This window comes from Tachyglossus aculeatus, chromosome 4 (assembly GCF_015852505.1).
Source record: "Tachyglossus aculeatus isolate mTacAcu1 chromosome 4, mTacAcu1.pri, whole genome shotgun sequence".
Classification (NCBI taxonomy): Eukaryota; Metazoa; Chordata; class Mammalia; order Monotremata; family Tachyglossidae; genus Tachyglossus; species Tachyglossus aculeatus.
The window spans coordinates 116,389,401-116,406,616 of NC_052069.1; the positions used below are offsets into that span (position 1 = coordinate 116,389,401).

A 17,216-nucleotide genomic window follows, 5' to 3' on the forward strand; every position below is an offset into this window, starting at 1 on the left:
CCTTCCCTTCCCCACAGCACCTGTATATATGTGTGTTTGTACGTATTTATTACTCTATTTTACTTGTACATATTTATTCTACTTATTTTATTTTGTTAATATGTTTTGTTTTGTTCTCTGTCTCCCCCTTCTCGACTATAAGCCCACTGTTGGGTAGGGACCGTCTCTAGATGTTGCCAACTTGCACTTCCCAAGCGCTTAGTACAGGCTCTGCACACAGTAAGCGCTCAATAAATACGACTGATTGAACGAATGAATGATATGCCCTTCCGGAAAGGGCGGGGGTGGTCCCTGGGATCTCCCTCCTCAGAGTAGTGTTGACCTCTAGATTCTAAGCTCAACAGGTGGGCAGGGAACCTGTCTGCTAATTCTGTTGGGTTGTACTCTCCCAAGTGCTTAGTACAGTGCTCTGTACAAAGTGCTCCATAAATACCACTGATAGATTGATTGCATCTCCTGAGCCCTCTGAAAAACTCCATGTCACAAATGGTGTCGACAAACTTGAGGCTTCTTCAGAATCCGCCAAGCTAGCTCTCTTCCTCCCTTCAAAGCCCTACTGAGAGCTCACCTCTTCCAGGAGGCCTTTCGAGATTGAACCCCCTTTTCCCTCCCCTCCTCCCCATCCCCTCCGCCCTACCTCCTTCCCCTCCCCACAACACCTGTATATATGTTTGTACAGATTTATTACTCTATTTACTTGTACATATTTACTATTCTATTTATTTTGTTAATGATGTGCATCTAGCTTTATTTCTATTTATTCTGATGACTTGACACCTATCCACATGTTTTGTTTTGTTGTCTGTCTCCCCCATCCAGACTGTGAGCCCATTGTTGGGTAGGGACCGTTTCTAGATGTTGCCAACTTGTACTTCCCAAGCGCTTAGTACAGTGCTCTGCACACAGTAAGCACTCAATAAATGCAATTGAATGAATGAATGAATGAATCCCTGGCTCTGATTCCCTACCCCTGTCTTCTGACCCTGCTGGAGGCTGGCCGAGGAGACCCCCCTGCCCGGACCCCCCAAACCCCCGGCTCTGTCCCTCCTCTCATTTACTACTCTAGTTGCAGGTTAAACGCCGGATCGGTACAGTCGGCCAGGGCAGGACACGGTCCTTGACTCTCCCCTAGCCCTCAACGTCCACTGTACAAGACTCACTTGACCACATAGTAGATCTCCAGGCAAATGATTTTCATGACTAAGGCGCAGGTCTCCAGGACACTGGGCTGCGGAAGAGGAAGAGGACGGTGGGGGAGAGGAAGGGAGAGGAGGAGAAAAGAGGAGGGAGAGGAAGGAAGGAGGAGGAGATGACAGAGAGCGAGTCAATTCTGATGGGAATGTTGCCGCTCGGTATTCATTCAATCGTATTTATTGAGCGCTTACTGTGTGCACAGCACTGTACTAAGTTCTGCAGCGCCGGATGAGGGAACCTTAAATTCCTGGCAAGGTGGGAGAGCGACTCTCGGCTAGCTGTGAATGCAAGGCTGTGCTTGCTCTTAGCTTAAAGGTCGGAGAGGAATTAGTCACACGTGGGTTGCTAGCCCAGAAGCCAAAGGGATTTTCCTCCTGGGAGGGGTGGGGATGGCAAGTTTCTTTGGCCTTACCGAGAGCACGCCGGAGACCTTCTCATCTGCCTAGGAGACCATCACTCTTCCCACCTCCAAAACCTTATTAAAATCACACCTCCTCCAAGAGGCCTTCCCCGACTAAGCCCTCATTTCCTCTAGTCCCTCTCCCTTCTGCGTTGCCCTTGCACTCGGATCTGCGCCCCACGGAAATTATGTACATTTCTAGAATTCATTTATTTATATTAATGTCTGTCTCCCCCTTCTAGACTGTAGTTCCTTGTGGGCAGGGAACATGTCCACCAATTCCGTTCTATTTTACCATCCCAAGAGCTTAATACAGTACTCCGTACACAGTAGCGCTCAAATATACAGCTGACTGAATGAATGAGGGTCCGTTCCCCACTTCCCACCCGCCTTTGGCCCAGTCCTTCTTCCTGGGTACTTTGGGCCCTCTCACGGTCTTTCCTCCCAATTTACCTCTGACGTTTCCGAGGGAGGAGAAAGAGTCCCGAAGAGGGGGCTGGTTAAATTCTCCCAAAACTGGGGCCTGAAAGGAAAATGCAAATCCACGATCACACCGGTTGGCTCTCCCAAGCTCAGGCAAGGATGCCGCCACCCAGCCCGGCCCCGCTGCCTCCCACTCATTCCGGTGGTTCTCTCTAAGGCTGGCACTCCTAACCTGTTGGTGCTTCTCGCCAGACTCTCAAGTGAAGAGGGAGGTTCATGATCTCCAGACCGACCTTTGTTCACCCCCACTTCCAGCCCCACAGCGCTTCTGTACATATCTGCATTTATTGATAGTAATGCCCGTCTTCTCCCCTGTAGACTGTAAGCTCTTTGTGGGCAGGGAATGTGTCTGTTAATGTCGGCTGGTACTTTCCCAAGCGCTTACTACATGCACACAGTAAACTGACAATGAATGAGAGTAAACTGACAATGAATGAGGGAGGGAAAAGCGGCCGACTCACTTGGTCCTGAGAACTAGCATGGCACTGTCCCGCCGGTCCTGCCACAGGGCATGCAGGAAGGCGATGGCAGCACGGTGCAACAGGGGCGGGCACCAGTAACGGTCCTGCTGCTTTGAGTCCATCAGCTCCAGCACTACCTGCAGGCAGCTCCATTCCCCAAGGCTGAATTCCTAGAAGCCGGGGGAGACCTGTCAGACCTCCCTGCCACCCGAACCGGCCCAGTGGTTGCCGATCCCCCAACTTCTCCCCTCCCCGGCCCCCCAGGGGAGGGGCCCTCTGCTTACCTTGGAGCCGTCACTCCCGTCCTTCACCTCGAGGTTCAGGAACAGCTCAATCAGGCCAGGTTGAGTTTCCACGGCCACGGTGAGGAACTCCAGAATCATGACCTTGATCCGCATGTCCTCGATCTTGCTCTGCAGGCGGGTCAGGAAGGCGTCCCGGATGGCGGCCGCATCGCTGCCCAGGCAGGCGTAGACGGACATTGGGGCGACCTGTGGGAATGCCCATCGCTTGCCACTTTGCCCACGCAGGACAGCCAGGCTGCTGAAAAGGGCCCAAACCAACTTGCCCGCTGGAGGACTCTCGATCTATTTTCTCCCGGGAAAGGGGCAAGAGGGGAAAGAGCACCACACACTGCCCTCTGCCCTCCCTCCTCACTCCAGCTCTAGGTGTGAAGGATACAAATGGAAAGCCAACCAGGGACTGGATGCCAGGATAGATACTGGGAGAGGGCCGCTCACGTCTCTATCCTGTAAATCACCTAGACACCTTTGCTCTGCTCCCGTAGGTGAAGCCAAGATGCTCCCAATGGGAGAATTCATTGAGGGGATTCAGGAAGAGGAAGTTCCAGGGGGGTACTCTGGGAAGGACGGCTGCTGCTGGACAGGGCTGCTCTTACCGTGGCCAGGCGTTTCAGCAGCTGGATGGCAAGGCGGGGCAGAGCAGGGTCGTGCTTGTGGTAGATATACTTGGCCAGCACAGCGATGAGGTTGTTTCCATGAGCACCTGGAGAAACACAGAACGTAGCAGAGACCACCCCAGGGTCGATTCATTGGCTTCTAGATTGACAAATCTGGTGGCTCAAAACCATTAGCCTCTTGTAGGAGAGAAGCAAATGAGGGGAAGAGAACCCCCCCACCCCCAACAACTTCAAAAATATAGGAGTTGGAGAGAGCCCACGTAGTTTTACAATCCCTATCTTCTCTTCGCCAGAGGCAATCGGAAAAGATACAGTGCTACATCGTCCCATCACCCTGTCAGAAGGAAGGAGTACATAAAAAGATAAACGGGGCCCTACGGGCGTCAGATCCTTGGTCCGCTCAGGCTTTTTGACTCTGATAGTACAGTACCTGATGCATAGTAAATGTTTAACAAATAATAATAATAATGAGAAATACCATCCTTATCATGATCATCATCACCAAAGGACACGGAGGAACGGGGAAATGGTTGCCCTCCTGGTAAAGATGAAGCCTCACAGCTAAAGGGCCAGGCTAGTAAAGCTGGACAACAGTCTAGCAAATGATACAATTCTCATCAGAGCAGCCCTCCCAGGTATCTGATGACTGGACTCCAAGAGGAGAATCTGGGCCCTGGGCACGGGCCACAAACCTACCCCAAATGGAGGGCACACGTGCGTCTGGCCAGCGGGAAATCACTTACCATGCTGAGTGAGCGCTTGTTCCAGGGGGGACACCACGTTGGACGGAGGTTTCAGTCGGATGACGTTGTTGGTGACTGAGAAGGCCAGTTTCACAGTCTTGATGAGCAACTGGCCCTGCCCCTGGCCCTCTACCCCGTCGCTGGAGTGCCAAATGGAAACAGAGTTAATCTGGCCGAGGGGTCATCATTCTTCGCATGAATGACATTCCATCAGCAAACCCTGTGCCCCGCGTCTTTTGGGAGCTCTTCCATTCCAGACGAAAATAGGAGAGAGGTCAACCCCCTGTACAACATTCCGGGCAGCGGTGCTTCCCTGGCCACCCCACACAATCGCACCCCCGCCCATACCGTTATGCTACATCCCCCGGTGGGTCTGATTGAGAAACGCCAGGCGACAGCTGTGACCACGACCTTTCCCTGACTAAGGTTGCCCGGCTCTTTGCCAACACATACTTCTGGCCCAGTGAATACAGCGCGGGCCTGGGAGACTAATCCCGGCTCTGCCACGTGTCTGCTCTGTGACCTGGGGCAGGTCACTTCACTCCACTATGCCTCGGTTACCTCATCTGCAAAAGGGGGAATGAAACTGTGAGCCAATGTGGGACAGGGACTGTGTCCAACCCGATTTGCTTGTATCCACCCCAGCACTTAATACAGTGCCCAGCATATAGTAAGCGCTTGACAAATACCACAGTTATTATTCTCTGGTCCTCAGTTACCTCATCTGTAAAGTGGGGAGTAAGACTGTGAGCCTCCCACATGGGACACATAGTTAAGCACTTCACAACAACAACAACAAAAATCCTGGTTCCCAGACCTACGTTCTTTTCTGCCCTTTCCTGCGTGGCCCTGACTTGCTCCGTTTATTCACCACCACCACGCCTGCCCCACAGCACTTATGTACACAAATGTAATTTATTTATATTAATGTTTTCCTCCACCTCTAGGCTGTAAGCTCATTGTAGGCAAGGGAATGTGTCTTTTATATTGCTGTGTTGTACTCTCCCAAGCGCTTAGTACAGTGCTCTGCACACAGTAAATGTTCAATAAATACAACTGATTGATTGATATACACTATTCCCTCATCCTATCTACAACTGACTTTAGTATGTCTCCCCCAATAATAATAATAATAATAATAATGATGGCATTGGTTAAGCGCTTACTATGTGCAAAGCACTGTTCTACGCGCTGGGGGGATACAAGGTGATCAGGTTGTCCCATGTGGGGCTCACAGTCTTAATCCCCATTTTTCAGATGAGGTAACTGAGGCTCAGAGAAGTTAAGTGACTTGCCCAAGGTCACACAGCAGACACGTGGCGGAGCCTGGATTCGAACCCATGACCTTTGACTCCAAAGCCCGGGCTCTTTCCACTGAGCCATGCTGCTTCTCAATGGATTGGAAGCTCCTCAAGGGCCGAGATCTAGTCTACTAACTCCGCTGTGTTCTCCCAAGCGCTTAGCACAGTGCTCGGCATATAGTCGGCGCTGACTAAATAACTACTGATGGACTGACTGATGCCTTTCAATGAATCCACGGGCTTGTGTCTAGTCGCAGCAGACACGGGTGTGTCTGGAGGCCCGTGAAAAGGCGCAGCCCTGAGTCCCACAGCTGCATTTTGCCCGGGGGGACACAGGGTAGACAATTTCCTGGCCTGGCCCGGGCTGAGGCGGAGGGGAGGGAAGGAGGGAAGGGAGTGGATGTGGGACTCACCTCCTGGGCTGAGCTGCCATCACCATGTCAATGGTGTCCACGCCAATGCCCATGATATTGATGACCGCCTGGCCGGCTTCTGTATTGGCCAAGCTGCAAATGCACAGGGACTGCAGGCTCGGGGTGTGGCTGTGGGACAAGAAAATCCCCCGATCACTAGCCAGCCAGCCAGCCAGCTAGCCCATCCTTGGAGGGCAGGTTCCAAGGTGAGGAGGAACACACAGCCTGACCACCTAGTTCCAAGAAAATGACTGACCACCTTTAAGGACAAGAGGGAGAACTCAGGGAACGAAGAAGGGGAGGACTATTTAAACATTTCCTTTGGTTGGGGAATTCCCAGGCTCCACTTTTGAGTACTCCATGGCCAGAGAGAGACATTTAAGCCCCAGAGTTAGCCACAGACCTTGCCCTTTTTTGGGAGAAGGTATCCAAGGGGGGGGGTGGGGGCGAATGGAGTTGCAGCTCTCAACCCCACCATTCCAGGGATTAAGAAATCTAATCTCATCCTGGGCCTCCACCATCGGCATTGCCTTCTCCACCTGCCAGAGGTGGAAGAGAATTCCGATCTGCCAGTTGGAAGGTGGTTCCTCTTCGGGGATCCCGAGGCGGTCGATGACCCAAACAGCAACTAAGCCTTTAAAACCCGAGCCTCGCCTGCCCCCTCTCACCTGCTGTGTGGGTCCATCTCATGACACAGGTTCAGGATGGCATGGATCAGCTCCAGGATCAGGCAACCTAGACGCAAACAGGCGCGATTCAGGTTGGCCAGGGCTCTGTTTTCCCTCTCTCGGAGTGAAGGGGGATGAATCGCAGGGAGAATGACTCTCTGCGACGGCTCTCTGGGGAGGACGAAAGAGAAGAGCTCGCCCATCCTCCCCTCCCCTTACCTATCTGCTCTCTCACTCCGTGAGAATTGTATCGCCACTTGTGGTAACTGGGCAGCATCTCCTTCAGCACGAACATGATGCACGGTGCCAGCCCCTGGCTCTGGGTGCTCCCAAGCTGCCCCTGGAGGAAATCATGACACCGGCTTAAAACTGGAGGAATCCATTCAGCTCCCGGAACGCTCACTCCCACCCCAAGGCCAAAAGGGGCTTGGGCCACTGCCTTGACTTGTCTGCTGGGTTTCACTTCTCTGTGCCTCGGTTACCTCATCTGAAAAACGGGGATTCAGACTGCAAGCCCTACGTGGGACAGGGACTGTCTGCGACCTGATGAGCTTGTTTCTACCCCAGCATTTAGTACCGTGCCTGGTAAGCACTCAACAAATACCACAGCTGTTAAAACTGGGCGGCAAGGCTCACAAACAACCTGAACTCTTGGGCTGGGTCACCAGCTCTGGTGGGGTCTCCATCATCATCATCATCAATCGTATTTATTGAGCACTTACTATGTGCAGAGCACTGTACTAAGCGCTTGGGAAGTACAAATTGGTAACATATAGAGACAGTCCCTACCCAACAGTGGGCTCAGGGGGAAGAGTCTTAAAAATACTTCACAACTATGCAGGAGCAGGGTGACCTGGAGAAAAAGAGCGGGGGCCTAGGAATCAGGGGACCTGGGTTCTAATCCCAGGTCTGTAACTTGCTGCTGTGTGACCTGGGGAAAGTCACTCATCTGCAAAATGGGGACTCAATGCCTGTTCTCCCTCCTAGACTGTGAGCTCCTTGTGGGACAGAGACTGATTACCTTGCATCCACCCCAGAGCACAAAAGTGGTTGACGCATAGTAAATGCTTTAATGAAGACCATGATAATAATAACAACCCAGGAAGTACCTGCCACCCAGGAGCTACTGCTAGAAGAGGCAGCAGCTAAATCAGGGCAAGAAAGCACTGTGGACGGAGGAGAATTCCCTCCGGTGGATCACTGAGGCTCAGCGCATCGGCAGGGAGACTTCACTCTTGAACCGCAGGCACTGACGCTAGCAACTTGCGGGCAACCTTTCCAGCCAGTGGAGCAGCGTACTGCCAGCCAGCCGGTTCAGACCCCTCATGTGCTTATTTACCTTGACCAGGGTAGTGATCAAACGCAGAAAGGCGATGGTGACCCCATATTCTCCCTGGGGCTGCTCGCTGTTCATCAGGAGGTTTCCATACCCTCCGGCATTCATGCCCTCAGCACTGGTTAGGGGAAGGGAAGAGAGGAGGCATTGAGAGCCTGAAGGACTGAAAGCAAGGTGTCTTGGGAAAAGTTCCGAGTGTTTGCTTACTAACAACTACCAAACACCTAAATTATGCCTCAGGAGAGCTGGAGCTCCTTGGTACAATTCTGGATCCAAGTGGCAAGACTGCAAATTCATATCCAGCAGGTGGAAATGAAACACGCATGTCATCCCCCTTCACTGTAAACTTCACTAAAGGAGCATCAAGAATGGGCCCTTTCTTCTAGGCCCTCTAGACTGTAAGCTACATATTTACTACTGTATATTTACTATTCTATTTATTTTGTTAATGATGTGCATGTAGCTTTAATTCTATTTATTCTGACAACTCTGACACCTGTCTCCGTGTTTTGTTTTGTTCTCTGTCTCCCCCTTCTAGACTGTGAGCCCGGTGCTGGGTAGGGACCGTCTTTATATGTTGCCAACTTGTACTTCTCAAGTGCTTAGTACAGTGCTCTGCACACAGTAAGTGCTCAATAAATATAATTGAATGAATGAATAAGCTCATTGTGGGCAGGGAATGTGTCCGTTTATTTTTGTACTGTACTCTCCCAAGCACTTAGTACAGTGCTCTGCACACAGTAAGTGCTCAATAAATACAATTGAATGAATGAATAAGCTCATTGTGGGAAGGGAATGTGTCCGTTTATTTTCGTACTGTACTCTCCCAAGCGCTTAGTACAGTGCTCTGCACTCAGTAAGGGCTCAACAAATACAACTAATTGACCGACTTTCTTCCCTCATAGACAGAGGCTGAGGGAAGAGTGCTCTCGTCCCGGGATGAAGTCCCACTGCCCTATGAATTAGCCTGATCTGCTCTGTCCCGAAGACGGGGGATTTGGTCCACTCCGTGACTAGGCCATCTGCCTGGAGTTGTGGACTCATTCTATTGGGAAGAGGGCTGCGGAAAACGCTGCCGGGAAACAGGAAGCGCCGCCATCCAGGCCACCAGGATCTGCCCGGCCCAGGGTCCCCCTGGGAGGAAAGGGGAAAGCCGGTTAAAGAGCAGCTCCACCCTGACGTGGCTCCCCCAAAGCGGGGGCACCTCCTCTCCTTTACAGCTGTTCTTCGTCCTGAACTCTTCAGAACACGCACTTAGCCTGGAATGTTGAGCCCCAGCTAAAGGCTGGCTTACCTAATCATCTGACTCATGCTGGACACCGGGTGGGCAACGAACGGCAAGAATCCCGTGTGACGGAGATCGGTCCAGACCTGAGGAGGGAAGCAAGAAAGCGCTGCCTTCTCTCTACCCTGACTGTGCAACCGTTTCTCTTTAGTTCCCCGGAAAGGCCGTCTTCCTCACCTTTGCCGGATTCCGGGCCGCCAAAACGGTCAAGCAATTGACGCAGGAAGCGATGACATCCACGGGGGGAGAGATCACTGTTGTTAATCTAGTGGGTTGGGGTCGGTGGAGAGGAAGGTGTGGGTGGAGAACTGTTAGTCTGTCCAAAGTTTCATTCCCCCCCAGAATGAAACAATACTATTTCCTCCCCGGGAAATTTTCTGGGAACTCTCTTCATCCAACTCTCCTGGTCAACACGGAGAGGCTGGACCAACAGGGAGGGAGGCAGGCTCTCGGTAATTGTAATACTAACAAAGGGCACAGATCCAAGTACAAAGGTGACACACAAGGGAGAGGGAGCAGGAAAAATGAAGGCCTAGTCGGGAAAGGTCTCTGAGAGGAGATGTGACCCTAATAAGGCTCCCCTAATAGGGAGGGGGAGGGAGTTCCAAGCCAAAAGGAGGATATGGGAAAGGGGAAAGCAGCGAGAAAGACGAGACGAGGGCCCGATGAGCCAACTGGAGATAAAGGAGCATAGTATGTGTGCTGGGCAATAGTAAATCAGTGAGGTAAGATAGGAAGGGGCAAGCTGATTGAAGGCTTTAAAGCCGAGAGCAAGGAGTTACTGTTTGATTCGAAGATGGATGGGCAATCAATCAATCAATCGTATTTATTGAGCACTTACTGTGTGCAGAGCACTGTACTAAGCACTTGGGAAGTACAAGTTGGCAACATATAGAGACAGTCCCTATCCAACAGTGGGCTCACAGTCTAGAAGGGGGAGCAACATAGCTCAGGCAACCACTGAAGGTTCTGGCAGAACGGGAACATGTGGTCTGAATGTTTTTTTAAAAAACTGATTTGGGCACCCGAGTGAAGATTAGACTGGATTGGGGAGAGGTGGGAGGCAGGGAGGCCAGCGAGGAGGCAGATGCCGTACTCAAGGTGGGATAAAATAAGCAGTTGGATCAGCACAGCTGCAGTCTGGATTGAAAGGTAAGGGTGGATTTTACTTATGTTGTGAAGGCAGAACTGACAGGATTTAGTGACAGACTGAATATGTGGGTTGTACGAGCAATGAGTCAAGGACAACGCCATGATAACAGGCTTGTGAAACAGGGAGGAGAGAAAGCGCTCGTTTACTGCAAGGGAATGTCCCTCAGCTACTTACCTCTGCAGCAGCATGTAGATCCGCGAAGTGATTGGCAGGAGACAATCTGCTATCGACAGGTCGGTGGCGATGACCTTGTGAACCAGGTCAATGATGGGTTTGACCCGCTGGCAGTGCTGGATCACATCTGAGGGAACGGGGAACACTTTGGGAGCGAGCCTTCCTTGGATCATGCCACCTTCCCCAAGCCAGCAAGGTGTTCCTTCCCCAACCCCATTTGGGCCTCGGACTGTTTTGCGACATTCTCGTCCTTCTGATTAGTCTCCCACATGTGCTTTCACCTCAGCTGCTGTCCCCATCTCCCTCCAGCCCCACAGCATTTACGTACATAGCTGTAATTCCACTTCATAATAATAATGATGGTATTTGTTAAGCGCTTACTATGTGCAAAGCACTGTTCCAAGCGCTGGCAGGGTGATCAGGTTGTCCCACGGGGGGGGGGGGGGGGGGGGGGCTCACAGTCTTAATCCCCATTTTACAGATGAGGGAACTGAGGCCCAGAGAAGGTAAGTGACTTGCCCAAAGTCACACATCTGACAATTGGCGGAGCCGGGATTTGAACCCATGGCTTCTGACTCCAAAGCCCGGGCTCTTTCCACTGGGCCACGCTGCTTCTCTATATTCCATTTATTTATATGGTCTGTCTCCCTCTCTAGACTCTAAGCTCTCTGTGAGCAGGGAATGCATCTGGTACAGTGTACTCTCCCAAGCGCTCAGTTCAGTGCTCCGCACCCAGTAAGCACACAACTTGCAACAGCCCCTCACCTGCGGTGGACACGACGTGCAGCAGCATCTCGATCTCACAGGTGAACAGGGTCCAGCTGCTATAGGAGTACTCCCAGCGTACCAGGTAAGCCCGGTCATCCACCATCACCTGGCCCACTGTGCCCTGAGGGATGCGCAGGTTGGTCTGACCGCCTAAGGAAGACCAGAGAGAGGGAGAGAAAGACTCCTGTAAATACTGGACAGGCATTCTCATTGTTTATTTTAGCCATCAGAATTTCCACAGCCCTTCACGTTTCGCCAATCTCTTTTGGGTACTATTTAGGAGCTATTCCATGGGGCGACCGCTTTTTATTTTGAGTGCGTGCCATCCTGGCAAGGCACATGAGGCCAGAGGAGGACACAGAGTCCCAAGCACTCATTCCCCACCTAGGCTGGATAGAGAAGAGAAATACAACCCAGCGCTCTGTTGCAACTTCAAGTTCTGGCCAGCCCCCATCTTACTGTGAAGGGGAAAGCGGCAGCCCCAAAAGCTGTGGGGGTGAAGATCCCACTGTCCCTTGAGAGTTGATGCCCATGTATTCTTCCCAAAAGCCTGTGCAGTAGGGTAGAATTGTTATCCCCACTTTAAAAATGAAGAATCTGAAGCTTGGAGCTGTAATTGAGAAACTCGGCCAAAATCACTGACCAATTTAAGCGGGGGAAGCAACGATGATGACCCTCATCTTGATTTGCCAGTCCACGGCTTGGTACCCTGCTCCACTTACCTGCTGGACCATCTCCTGACCAGGATTTGTCAATCTTGTCAATGGTATTCAAGCTTGTTGGGGGCAGGGACCATACCTACCAACTTTTTTGTAGTGAACTCTTCCAAGCACTTAATATGCTGCTCTGTACTAAGTACTTATTCTCTGTAAGTTCTCTGATAAGAACTTATAAGTTCTTATATTCTATTCTATTCTCTAGAATTCTATTCTCTAGAATAGAATCTATTCTATTCCCTTATAAGTACTTACAAGTACTTACACTCTGTACTCTGTACTTATTTAAGCACTCAATAAATACCACTGATGAGGATTCACTGAATGCTTACTGTGTGCACAGCAATGTACTAGGTGCTTGGGAAAGTATGCTAGAATATTAGCGTGGTCTCGTGGAAATTGCAAAGAACATGGAGTCACCAGTTGCCCGTTATGTAACATCTCTGCGCCTCCATTTCCTCATCTGTCCAAGGGAGATAAAATACCTGTACTCCCTCTCTCTTACCGTGAGCCATGGGTGTGTATCCATCCCAGCAATTAGCAAAGTGCGTGGCTCATTCATTCATTCATTCAATCGTTTTTATTGAGCGCTTACTGTGCGCAGGGCACTGTACTAAGCTCTTGGGAAGTACAAGTTGGCAACATATAGAGAGGGTCCCTACCCAACAACGGGCTCACAGTCTAGAAGATGGGCTCACAGTCTAGAAGTCACTTCTTATGTGAAGCACACTCTACTAGGAGCTTGGGAGCATACAGTAAAATTAGGGGACACAACACCCCTGCCCTCGAGGAGCTTTCAATTTAACGGAGGAGATTGGGAGACTCTCTCATGAGCTTGCAGTGAGCTCCTTAAGGGATCACGTGGCCCACCTGGGCTACAGGAACCAACACAGGTGAGAAATATACTGTTATTAATAGCAGGAAGGTCAAACATAGTGGACACATTTTCTTGCACTAAATATAAAATACTATCAAATCTTCCAACTTTCACCACATTGTTTCTTTAAGGACCTCCAACACAATAAGATTTTCCTAAAATCAAGGGCCTCTCCCCTGAATCACCCAGCAGACTTACCAAGAGGGTAGAGCAGTTTGGGGGTCTGCCTGCGCCAGAGGGTCCCATCCTCATGAGAGATCACGTCATGAGGCCTGTGCTTATAAAGCTCGTTGTAGAAAGACATCTTATCCAGGAAACTGTACACCTGCCAAGAGACAGACAGATGTCAGGGACCACCCAGAAACCCATCGGGAATTCTGCTGAACCCATTCTTTAAAGCACTCAATCACCTTGCCCCCTCCTACCTCACCTCACTACTTTCCTCCTACAATCCAGATTGCACACTTTGCTCTTCTAATGCTAACCTTCTCATTGTACTTCGATCTTGTCTATCTCACCGCTGACCTCTGGCCTACATCTGGCCTGGAACGCCCTCCCTCTTCATATCTGACAGAAAATTCAAAAGCCTTTTTGAAGGCACATCTCCTCCAGGAGGCCTTCTCTAAGTCCTCGGTTCCTCTTCTCCCACTCCCTTCTATGTCGCCTTGTCTTGTTCCCTTTATTGGGACGAATGACCAAGCCCGAATTCCAACCCCACAACGCTTTTGTACATCTGTATCTGTAATTTATTTATTTATATTAATGTCTGTCTCCCCTCCAGTCTGTAGGCTCGTTGTGGGCAGGGAATGAGCCTGTTTTATTGTTATGTTATACTCTCCCAAGCGCTTAGTACAGTGATTTGCACACAGTAAGCACTCAAATACAATCGACTGACAAGCCTGGATAATAATAATAATACTAATGATGGTATTTGTTAAGCGCTTACTATGTGTGAAGCACTGTTCTAAGCGCTTGGGGGATACAAGGTGATCAGGTTATCCCCACTTTAAAAATGAAGAATCTGAAGCTTGGAGCTGTAATTGAGAAATTGATGATTTTCTCAAGGTGATCAGGTTGTCCCTACATGGGGCTCACAGTCTTCATCCCCATTTTACAGATGAGGGAACTGAGGCTCGGAGAAGTGAAGTGACTTGCCCAAGGTCACAGAGCAGACAAGTGGCGGAGGCGGGATTAGAACCCATGACCTCTGACTTCCAAGCCTGGGCTCTCGCCACTTAGCCACGCTGCTTCCCCGGGAACCGGCCACGAATTCTGCTGAATCCATCCTTTCGACCCCCAGACAGGCTGGTGTCTGGTGAAAACCCAAACACAGTTGACGGAAACAACTTGCTGATGCTTAGAACAGTCCTTGGCGCATAGTAAGCGCTTAATAAATACCATAATTGTTATTATTACTAAGGAGGGGAAGGACATCTATTGTGTAACCAACATGCATCTTTCCCCCAACTAAGGAAGTCAGCTGCCAGAGACGGGACGGAGCCTGTAAAGGATCTGAAACTTCCCTGCGGAAAGCGATAAGGGGATCTTCAGAGTGCTGGCAACAATGAGAAGCAGCGTGGCCTAATGGGTAGAGTGTGGGCCGGCGAGTCAGAGGGACCTGAGTTCTAATCTCAGCTCCGCCACTTGTCTGCTGTGGGACCTTGGTAAGTCATTTCACTTCTCTGGGCCTCACTTACCTGGCCTGTAAAATGGGGACTGAGACTGTGAACCCCATACGGGGCATGGACGGTGTCCAACTGATTAACACGTATTTACCCCAGCGCTCAACACAGTGCCTGGCACGTAGTAAGGGCTTAATTCTGTAAAAACATAATGAAACATAAACCCAGCACTCACCCAGGGATCCCTCCAGGGACTGAGGGGGAGAGGAGGGGAGCCACATCCCGGTTTTCCCTCCATTTGGGAGGTTGGTGGGGTGTCTGTAACAGCTGGATCTAGGGCAGTCCTGCATGGAGCAGTAAGGATTCTAAGGAATATTCCTTTGCATCCCAGCTATAATGAACTGCTACTTTGTTGCTGATGAAGTGCTTTTGTTGAATTTACTCTGCTTTTTCTCTTCCCCCACACCCCGGTGTTTGCCTATCTTCCCACTTGGAGACTGCTAATCCCCTGGGGCCCCGTGATGGAATCTACATCAGTATCCTTGTCCCTTTCCCCACAGAGTTTAGGTCTCTAAGCTAGACAGCACTTTGCTTGACTTTATGCTCCAGCAGGGTAGGGATTGTGTCTACTAACTCTACTGTACTCTCCCACGCACTTAGTTCAGTGCTCGACCCACAGTAAGTGATCAATAAATACTACTGAATCACTGGAGTGCCACAAATAAAGACATCATAAGCTATGCTATTTGCCAAGCGTAACCCACCTTTTTGGCTGTTGATTTCCCGGACACGAGAGCGCGGAGCAGCTGCAGGAGGGGTGAGAGGAGGTGGGGGAACATCCCACACACACTGTCCAGGATGATGCCCAACCCGGAAGACGGCTCCTGGGAACGGAAAGGATTATGCTTCACAAAATAGCTAACCAGTGCACATCCAAATATGATTGTGTTGCCAATTTGTACTTCCAAGCGCTTAGTACAGTGCTCTGCACATAGTAAGCGCTCAATAAATACGATTGATGATGATGATTTTAACCCCTCAGGATGCTGACACAGATCTAGAAAGCCTACTGCACTTGGACTTGCTTCCTTTTTCATCTCTCTCTCAGTCCCACAGCACTTACGTACATATCCATAATTTATTCATATTAATGTCGCTCTCCTCCTCTAGACTGTAAGCTCATTATGGTCAGGGAACACATTTACCAACTGTTACACTGTACTCTTCCAAGCACTTAATACAGTGCTCTGCACACAGTTAAGTGCTCCATAAATACGACTGACTGATTGATAATGACCATGGTAAACTGAAAAGGGTCTCTGATTTCAGAAAATTTATTCTCCCTACTAAGCTTCTCAAACTAACAGAGCATTTACGATTCTATTTATTTTATTTTGTTAATATGTTTTGTTCTGTTGTCTGTCTCCCCCTTCTAGCCTGTGAGCCCGCTGTTGGGTAGGGACTGTCTCTACCTGTTGCCAGCTTGTACTTCCCAAGCGCTTGGTACAGTGCTCTGCACACAGTAAGCGCTCAATAAATACAACTGAATGAATGAATGAATGAATGAATGAATGAATGAACCAGAGCATACCCACTACAGAAGATGCCCAGGGTCTATTTACACTAGCTAAGACCTCTGAGAACCATTTCCTTTCACTGTCCTCTCCCTCTGAGTGCCATCTTTTCTTAAGGCTAGAACCACTCATTCTCACGGCTCGTCGCCCGACCAAATGTAAAACCACCGAAGGGTGAATGGCAAGTCTCCAAGTCTGGGTTCTCAGGCACTAAACTTTCAATCCCACCAATTCCCATGCTATCATGTTATCCACCGGACAGTGTCATTGTTAAAAAGCCTTCAGGCGAGGTAAAACCAGAGATTTTAGTGGGAAGACAGTCTGAGAGAACAAATATGGACCCCAGCTCTGCCACATGTCTGCTGTGTGACCTTGGGCAAGTCACTTAACTTCTCTGAGCCTCCGTTACCTCATCTGTAAAATGGGGGGGTTAAGACTGCGAGCCCCATGTGGGACAACCTGATCACCTTGTATTCCCCCAGTGCTTAGACCAGTGCTTGGCACACAGTAAGCGCTTAACTAATGCCATTATTATTATATGGACAGCCCAGGGCACCAAGATAGCAAAATGGAAAGTAGCCAGGGAATCCACCATCCCCACCCCCAACCCCTGGGGATTGTCTGGGGACACTTACCGTTCCCCAGAAGAGTTCTGGAAGAGAAGGGTCTGCTAGAACTTCGCAGGCTGTGTCAATAACATCCTTTATAGGGAGAGAGGCAGGAGAAAAGGTTAATTTCCCCAGGACTCCCCACCAATCCGCCTTTCTTCCCAGTCCCCACGGCTCTTCAGGATTAACGGTAACGGTATCAGAAGTGGTTTCAGCTCTAACAGAATCTTTGACGCTCTCAACACCCTCTCTACTTAAACTCCCTCACTTCCATGTCCCTCTGCTAATCTTGTACCAGTAACCTACAACCCTAGACCACCTGCTTCTCATTGTCGCCAGCACTCTGAAGATCCCCTTATCACTTTCCGCGGGGAAGTTTCAAGTCCTTTTCGGGCTCCGTCCCTTCCCTGGCAGCTGGCTTCCTTAGTTGGGGGAAAGCCGCACGGCAGTTACGTGACAGATGCCCTCCCCCTCCTTGTTTCTGTCAACTGTGTTTGGGCTTTCACCGGGCACCAGCCTGC

General features: G+C 50.2%; 1 protein-coding gene across 1 annotated transcript in view; it reads right to left on the reverse strand.

Moving 5' to 3' along the window:
* NUP188 (nucleoporin 188) overlaps positions 1-17,216 on the reverse strand; it is a 50,099-nt gene that overhangs the window by 9,362 nt on the left and 23,521 nt on the right. Inside the window, exons 13-29 of the mRNA XM_038745017.1 lie at positions 16,723-16,788; positions 15,278-15,397; positions 13,090-13,216; positions 11,296-11,448; positions 10,531-10,657; positions 9,381-9,468; positions 9,213-9,289; positions 7,922-8,036; positions 6,802-6,922; positions 6,583-6,649; positions 5,915-6,043; positions 4,201-4,340; positions 3,437-3,543; positions 2,823-3,029; positions 2,539-2,708; positions 2,048-2,117; positions 1,161-1,228 (exon numbers count right to left, since the gene is read on the reverse strand). Of these exons, the coding sequence (XP_038600945.1) occupies positions 1,161-1,228; positions 2,048-2,117; positions 2,539-2,708; positions 2,823-3,029; positions 3,437-3,543; positions 4,201-4,340; positions 5,915-6,043; positions 6,583-6,649; positions 6,802-6,922; positions 7,922-8,036; positions 9,213-9,289; positions 9,381-9,468; positions 10,531-10,657; positions 11,296-11,448; positions 13,090-13,216; positions 15,278-15,397; positions 16,723-16,788 (1,952 nt within the window). The remainder of the gene's footprint in view (positions 1-1,160; positions 1,229-2,047; positions 2,118-2,538; positions 2,709-2,822; positions 3,030-3,436; positions 3,544-4,200; positions 4,341-5,914; positions 6,044-6,582; positions 6,650-6,801; positions 6,923-7,921; positions 8,037-9,212; positions 9,290-9,380; positions 9,469-10,530; positions 10,658-11,295; positions 11,449-13,089; positions 13,217-15,277; positions 15,398-16,722; positions 16,789-17,216) is intronic.